Source organism: Lactuca serriola, chromosome 7, assembly GCF_051521515.1.
Source record: "Lactuca serriola cultivar US96UC23 chromosome 7, Lser_US96UC23_V15, whole genome shotgun sequence".
NCBI classification, from domain to species: domain Eukaryota; kingdom Viridiplantae; phylum Streptophyta; class Magnoliopsida; order Asterales; family Asteraceae; genus Lactuca; species Lactuca serriola.
The window spans coordinates 10,728,078-10,736,281 of record NC_136414.1 but is presented as its reverse complement, the minus strand read 5'-3'; the positions used below and the strand labels follow the sequence as shown (position 1 = coordinate 10,736,281).

At 33.5% G+C, this 8,204-nt stretch overlaps 1 protein-coding gene and 1 long non-coding RNA gene across 2 annotated transcripts; both read left to right on the top strand.

Annotated features, from left to right (window-relative positions):
* The first annotated feature begins 3,547 nt into the window (after window positions 1-3,547).
* LOC145063595 (UTP--glucose-1-phosphate uridylyltransferase 3, chloroplastic-like) lies at window positions 3,548-4,520 on the top strand. The gene is made up of 4 exons (XM_079011189.1): window positions 3,548-3,657; window positions 3,754-3,849; window positions 3,927-4,001; window positions 4,089-4,520. The coding sequence occupies exons 1-4, from the start codon at window positions 3,568-3,570 to the stop codon at window positions 4,164-4,166; spliced, it is 339 nt and encodes a 112-aa protein (XP_078867315.1). The 5' UTR covers window positions 3,548-3,567; the 3' UTR covers window positions 4,167-4,520.
* Window positions 4,521-4,605: 85 nt separating this feature from the next.
* LOC145063431 (uncharacterized) lies at window positions 4,606-5,694 on the top strand. Its single transcript, XR_013687948.1, has 5 exons — window positions 4,606-4,729; window positions 4,833-4,899; window positions 4,980-5,175; window positions 5,244-5,408; window positions 5,493-5,694. It is a non-coding gene; the product is annotated as an uncharacterized LOC145063431 (long non-coding RNA).
* The last annotated feature ends 2,510 nt before the right edge of the window (window positions 5,695-8,204 follow it).

The following is an 8,204-nucleotide window of genomic DNA, read 5'->3' as shown; positions in this document are numbered from 1 at the left end:
ATAGCATAATCAATTACTATAATATTATAACAAATAATGGGTAGCCTTAGTGCCTTCGACCCACAGGTGTAATGAAAAGACTCACCTCAATCTGCTGAACACAATAGTTGATCACTTAATAGTCTGAATCTCACACAGAATAATAATACAAATAACCCTAAACTAAGATTATAATTTAACCTAGACAAAAAGTCCAAACACTTAAGCCTAAGCCCTTCCATGATGACCCAAAAGTCTTCTCTTTACTAATGGGCCTAGGATACAAGATAAAAGCTGTTAATGGGCCACATGGCCCAACAAGCCTAACCAGTACAAATATGGCCTGGAACATAATAACAGTCCACTACCCTAAATGAGACCAGGCCCAATAAGCTCATAAGCCCACACGAAGCCCAAACCCTTATGAGGTGCGTACGCCCAACGTACCACTCCAATACGCTTCGCGTACTGAGCCCTTTGGCTGTACGCGCAATGTACATACTATTACGCCTAACATACAAGCTGATCATGCACCAATGACCATTAAGTGCTTAATACTTGGGATTTCAATGTTAAACTTCAGATCTGAGTCCATTAAGATCTCCTAGGGAATAAAGTTGGCAACTTTATGCCCTTGCATGCCATAAGGGTCCCTAAAACTCTATTATTCCCATTAAGACTTCAATCTCATGCATGGAATCAAAACAATCTGCAAAATGGCACCTTTATGCATCTATCATGCTCAAAGAGCTTAGATCTAACCATTCTAGCCTCTTGAGTTGCTCAACTCACAAGAGAGGGTCCAAGAACCAAAAAGGGACTGCATAACAAAACCCTAGCTCAAACTAACAAAATTGATAACAAGTTTAAGACTTTATACCTCCAGAAGTTCCTCAAGATAAACTAGATGTAGGATCTAGAAGCTTAATGACACCCAAGACTTGCTCACCACCTTCTCCTTCTTGAATGCTCTCTAAAATGGCCACCAAAAACAATCCTTAAGCTCAAGAATCACACTCTCATGAAAATTTGGGGTTAAGAGACGAAATGAGGCTATGGACGCTGATTAAGGTTTGGTCCAAATAGTGAAAAGTTGCTTAAATAGGTCACAAGTCCGAAAATTAGGGTTTTGGCCACCTGCCACGTACGCCCTGCGTATGTCGTTCTCCTCCGTGATCATTCCTCCTCAGTACGCTAAGCGTACTTATAAGTACGCCCAATGTACGAAAGGGACCAATTATGCAATGAAATTTCATTTAAAGGGAATAGAGGTAAATACTTGAATTGGAGTGTTACACAAGATCTACACTTCTAAATCCAATAAGTCCTTAATGAGGCTAAATCTTAAACATGGACACAAAGTAACTCCAACCATGACTCTTTTCTGAATTACCAGAAGCTCAGAGACCTCAAGAGGACAATAACAAGCTCTGAAGTTCCTCAAACTCCAATAGCATCCATGGTTGGGACAAAAACCACCCAAAATGACCCCAAACTTGAATCTAGAAGAACAAATGCCAAGGTATGAACTTTATACCTCAAATAGCTCAAAAATACGAAGAAAATGATGGATCCAAACCAACTTCTTGCTTCCTTGCACCAAAGTGAACTTCCTCCTTCCTCAAGCTTTACCAAAATCCAAAGACTAGGCTCAAAATCAAGAAAATAAACTCTGAAACATGCATGCGTGGAGGCTGAAGGGGATGTCCTAATCCTTAAAAGTAGGTGATTAAATATGGACAATATGGTTAGAATGAAAATAAAATGACAATTCCAAATCTATCATTGTTATAAGAATGAAATACAGGTATAAAACTAAAATTTTCTTGAGAATAAAACATAGACACACGTACAATTATAAAATTCTTATGAAAATGAATATAAATTTCAAGTGTAACGATAACATTCTCATGAGAATTAGAAAATTCTAAGAAAAACAAGAACATTGCAAATCTTCTATACATGTCTCCTAACGATCTAACAATCCGACTAACCTTCATCTTTATGTTCGACAACTCCATTCTTCACATTCAAAACACTAGTCGTTCATGCAACTAGATTCATCACCAAACTTGGTTCTTTTTTATTCCCATCAATACCAAGAATCCCAACCCATGAATGAAGACAACGAAAAAAAAAGTTAAAACACTAGTCGTTCATGTAACTAGATTCATCACAAAACTTGGTTCTTTTTTATTCCCATCAATACCAAGAATTCCAACCCATGAACGAAGACAACGGAAAAAAAAGTTTATCTATTTTTGATCTTACCACAACAAACACGAAGTGCCGGTTTGGATGAACAAGAAGTTTATTTTCACGCAACTAGATTCATCACTAAACTACTTATTCGAAACCCATGCCCACTCTTTTGTTATTGAAAACTAAAGTGAAGAAAACCAATTAGTGAGTACTTAATAGTGGTCACTGATGAATTACAAGTAAAAAGAAATTAGTGACCATAAAATAGTGGTCACTGAATATATATATTATAATTTTCAATTAATAAAAACGAAATTTTTTTTAATTAAGATTTTTTATTTTTGAAAAATGTCAACAACTTTGTTTTCTTTTTACACATAATTTTGCAAAGAATCATTATATTGATCGGTACTTATCAAACATATTTACTATAATAATATTTGGAAAAAAAAAAGAAACACGTTAGAAAAAAATGTCATGGGTTGTATTTGTATTTTGACTAAATAAGGAGACTCGACTAATTTTTACCAAATTAATTATCCAAATAATTTTTTGTGAACACGATTAATTGGTTTATTGTTATAAATAAGGTTGATTAATTTTGACTTCTTTGATAAAGAGTACTTTGCCCTAAATCGACTCAACAATCAACACATCTCTTTTGCCCTAAACCGATACACCAACAATCTCCAGTTCAACACCATCGCGCCGGCCCATTGTCGTCGGACCATCGTCGCCGGTCCATCGTCGTCGGTCCATCGTTGCTCCACACCCTCCCATTGACGCACCTCTGTTCTCCACTCGAATTCAAACAGGTACTGCATACTCTTTTCTTCGCTCTAACCATCAATGTAGCTGAATCTATTGCTCTCTTATCACATACATCACTTTCCTGCAAATCAATTGTTCAATTGCTAATCAATCGGCCCCATCATTGCAAAACGAACAAAAGTCATATATACTAATATTACAACGATAACAGTTTTTACACTTTCCTGCAAATCAATTGTTCAATTGATAATCTTAACAATGGTTTTCCCTCTCGATGCTTTAAAGGTGTAGAAGGTATAATGCAATTTGTTTTGTAATTAGTAGTTGTACTTGCATACTTGCATTATGAGTTTCTCATCACGAATTTTAATCCTTTTTTGCAAGCCTCTTGTATTCAATAACAATGATATTCATGTAACTTAATTGCTGAAAATCTAGATACCTCCATAGTCTATAATCATCGAAGGAAGGTCACATCTCATCTGCCAAGAAGAAAAGAAAGTTTGCTGACATGTCCTTGCATCAGGTTCATTCTCTGTTGTCATTTACAAAGAATATGAATGAGAATTCTGTTATTATAAGACATCAGATTCTTGTGATTATCTAGTTTAAACTATGTGTTTGCGGACTCCAGATGGTGCACTACTTGACATAATAAGAAATGCATATGATCTTCTTTCATGCTGTGATATCAAGCTCCCTGAGGTATCATTTTTGCTTTACATTAACATTCACACATAGAGAAACTTATGTGGTTTCCAGAGTGTGGAGAATGTTGACCAAATAACTTTTGTTGTGCAGATTGAAAGTAATGATAAATATGCTAATTCTGGACCACCATATCACATCCTTCTTCATCCTGCTCTAGGTCCTCTCTGGGAAGTCACTAGCCAAAAGGTAAGCTTTGGTGAAAGAATTAGGGTTGGTTGCCTTTTATTATTTCTAATATTCTTTTTTCTTTTTAACTTTTCTAGTTTCATGGTGGTTCAATTTCTAATGGTTCTGAATTACCAATTGAGGCTTTCGAATTCTTATGGAGAAACATTGAGGTCAAACATGTTTACCTATACCCTATTCAGACATACAACTCATAACCATTTTTTTTCTTTTTAGTAAACTTGCTCTTTTGATCTCAGCTTGATGGGAGTTTGATAGTCGTGGCTGAAAATGTCATGGGATCTCATATTGACAAAAATCATGAGTCTATAGTATAATATGGCTACAGGTAGTATACTATGTGGCATATGCAATAAGTAAGAGAATATGAAACTTGTGATGAAATATGATATGCTTGTTCATGTATGTAATGTAGGTGTGCACGGTGCAAGTTAGAGAATGTGAAAATATGGAATAATTTAAGTTTGTGTGGGGTCATCAATACCTTTCTTCTATATGTCCTACAACTTACACCTTTCTGTGTAAAAATTTGGTTCAGGTCTCTCCATAGATACATATGAAAGAGATTATTTTCCCACATTCACTCAACCAACATCTTACCTACGTGCAAATGGAGTTGAACTTGAAGATTGGCTTCAAGATTTCAACAAAGAAAGATTGATCCTTCCAACTGAAAAGTACAAGTCCTTTTATGCTTCTTCTTCTCTTACACATAGTTTAACTTCAAATTTCTTTTCTTTTCCTTTTTTTTGGCAGATTTGAGACTATTATATTTAAGTTAGAGGTGTTGGATCATAAGGCTCGTGAAAGAGCAGGAGTTATAACTCTTACACTTGGCTCACCTATACCTATACTTTTGACATTTGATGTTGCAGTTGAGGTATTCTTCATTTTTAGTATTATTATGATATTATCTCAATCTATATAACTCTTAGGATTTTTTTCAATTTGCATTTATATCTTGAATTTTACCTATTTGGTAGGCCCTTCAAGCTCTTTCCATACAATATGGGGTATTCCAGTCAATTTTACAGTTACTGGAAAGAAAAGGTATCTCATTTTTTAACAATGAGTACTCTTGGTTTTATGCTTTTTAATTTTTGCTTACAAATTTGTTCTTTTTTTATCAGCGTGAAAGATGGCTTAAACCCGTTCTACGCCGCATGCAGGTTAGTTTCCTCTTTCAAATGACCATTTTGCCCCTGAATGGTAAAAACATTTTTTTTCTTTTTGTTGTTATTACAACCACCTCCTCCAGTTAATGACACCAACCCATACAATGTATTTAGACCAAGAGAGAAAGCTCACAGACTTCATACAAGAAGGGTAGGTCTGTCAATTCTTCATATTTTTACATAATCTAAAGGTATTAAAAGATGTTTATGTATTTTCAGATGCAAAGAAGAGAAAACAATGTCCAATCATTTGAAAAGCTTCGCCAGGTCAGCTTTTTCACCCATATATGTTGTCATCCTACTTCTTAATCTTACATTTTATTTGTCAATCGGGTGAGACACAATCTTGATCAAGCCAAAACCTTACTAGAAGCTTTAATCAAGGTACCCTCACACACACACATTTCTTTTTATTTTTTATTTTTATTTTGGTAGTGATACTGACTAGATGAAGAATGTGTGCAACAGAGAGAGGAGAAAAAGAGAGATGTTTACCTTTTGAGAATCATCGTTCAAAGAAGAACCTCATCCCTTTCAACTTTCACCTCTGTGTGTGTGGTTGGTTGAACACAAGTTTACCCTTGGAAGCAATTGAATTTAATTTTAATCCACATTGATCTTATATGTTTGTTTTTTGAAATATTGGATAAAATATATGGATTTTGTTTTTTTAAAAATGACATATAATTTTCATATTATTGTTGTTGTAGTGTAAAAATTTATAGGATTGATTTTTCTTTTGTCTAATTGGATATTGTTATATTTCATATTAAAAATGACATTTGATATTTCAATAATTTTTTAATTATTGACCCCTTTTTGTGTCTAATGATAAAATCAATGACGACCTGTTATAGTCACTAATTAGATAAACCAGTGACCACTTTCTATGGTCACTAACTGGATAAATCAATGACGACTTTTATTGGTCACTAATAAGTAGATAGAATAGTGACGACTTTCATTGATTAGTGACAAAATTTAGTGACGAAGTGGGTCGTCACAAATTTAGTGACGAGTATATTTTAGTCACTGTTTAGTGACCATATTTATATTTGGTCACTAAATCGGTTTTGTGACGGACCTATAGTGACGAAAAGTGACGACCGGAATTTTGGTCACTAAATCATTTAGTGACGATTCATTCTATTGTTAGTGACCATTTTGTTTTGGTCACTAATTGACATTTTTTTTTTTGTAGTGAAAAGAAGCTATTCTAGGGAAGATGAAAATTGAAGCCGGATCAGATAAGGGCATAATGAAATATGGATCGTAGAAGATAAAGAACTATGAAAAAAGTTGCTTCTCTTCTTCATAATCATTTGTTTGAGCATATGTAGAAGACACAAAGTTATGACTAGAATCTAAATTTTTTTCCAATAAATGCATCCATTGCTATACATCATCATCTTTCTATATGTATGTTCCATATATACAATAACCTACAGAATGAAAGACCATTAATTAATTTTCTGATAAGAGTTGGACATGGAACAAATAGAGGACACAAAGTTATAACTAGAATTTAAATTTTCCTCCCTCCACCATGCCCACCTTTCCCTGCATCACGCCCACCACCCTAATATTTAATGTCGAAACCCTTACCACCACCACCACCACTAATCTAGAAAAATGGAAAAGACCTCCTAACTGAAACCCACAAAAATTATAATCAAAGGAACTACCTGAACCAATGTATTAAACGCAACCTGATTATGTCGATGCATGTCTTGAGGCGTACAGAAGAAGATGAATGTTGACGAAAACGGAGTGATGCACTTTGGTATATCGGAAGCGTCGATCTCCTTAGGGTAAGGATATTTGGGGCAATACACTCAATCTAGGTTATGCAAAAGGGGTTTAATTTTGAAGGGCAATTTGGTAAATTCATTTTTTTTTGTTAAATTAAAAGGATTATATGATAAAAAAATTTGATTAAAAGATTATAAAAAATAGTCAAAAAAATAATTTTGGTAAATATGATATTTTAAAAGTTAAGAAGGGTAAATACGATATTTAAATTTTAGACCGGACAAATACGATATTTTAAAGCTTAAAAAGGGTATATACGAAATTCTCACATTATAAAATTGCACTTCATTGCTAAAATTTTAGCATGCTTAACCTTGTTGTTATTGAAGATACGATTATTCCTATAGCACCAAATGACCCAAATGAGAGCAAAAACAACAACAAACTTCACACTCCCTATCATATTTCTAAGAATTTGTTAACGAATCTCCATATTTGATTATGCAACCAATAATTTGTGTTTGGATGAATTAGTGCATTCATAGTTGTTTGATGCATAATGACCACTAAGGGTGCCAATAGGTTAGGTTGGATCATTAACATGTTGAACTACTTATTTAAATGAAGTGAAAATCTCTATGGGCAATCCAACTTGTTTAAGTAAACGAGTTGAAAATTCTTAACCCAACCCAACATTTTTAATAAATGGGTTGAAATTAGATTGACATGTTTATTGTTTTTTCAACCCAACTTATTTAGTAAACAAGTTAAACTCGGATTGACCTGTTTGAATTTTCACAAAAAAAGCCCCTTAAAAATCAAATAAAAATACATACAATTTAAAAGCTATAATAATTTTTTAACTTTAAAAATTATACAACAATAACTTTATAGGTTCATAACACAAACACAAATAAGTGTTTACAACCATAAAACTTAAAACATTATAAATGTTTAATTTATAAATTCCACGCAATTTGCGTATTATTTTTACCAACTCAAATTCTAATAATGGTTACTGACCCATAGTTTTTGATAAATAAAAAATAATAAAAATATAATGATCAATTAAATAATAATGCTAAATAAATGTAAATTAAAAATATTTTAAAATATTAAATGGGTTGGCGAGTGGTAAAAGGGTTAGAAATTTCAACCCTAATCCAACTCATTTAATTAAACGAGTTAAATGGATTGACTTGTATAACTAAATATGTTCAAAATCTTAACCCAACCTATTATATATTTGTTGGGCTGGGTTTTGGATTGGTTTGGCGGATTCGGGTTGGGATTGCCACTCTAACGACGACATGTAGGACCATTATCTTTAAGTGTATGTGGATGAAATGCTTAAAAATCAAAATGATGTAAAATTGAATCTCGTGGCCATTGCCGAGGAGTGAGATAAAAGCTAAGCTTTGTTATTAG

What these genes read in the sequence shown, in the direction of transcription:
- LOC145063595 (XM_079011189.1), top strand. Translation starts at nt 3,568, where the DNA reads ATGTGTTTGCGGACTCCAGATGGTGCACTACTTGACATAATAAGAAAT. An exon ending in GGGAAGTCACTAGCCAAAAG is followed by an intron (nt 3,850 to 3,926) that starts GTAAGCTTTGGT and finishes TAACTTTTCTAG; the next exon opens with TTTCATGGTGGTTCAATTTC. An exon ending in TCTTATGGAGAAACATTGAG is followed by an intron (nt 4,002 to 4,088) that starts GTCAAACATGTT and finishes TTTTGATCTCAG; the next exon opens with CTTGATGGGAGTTTGATAGT.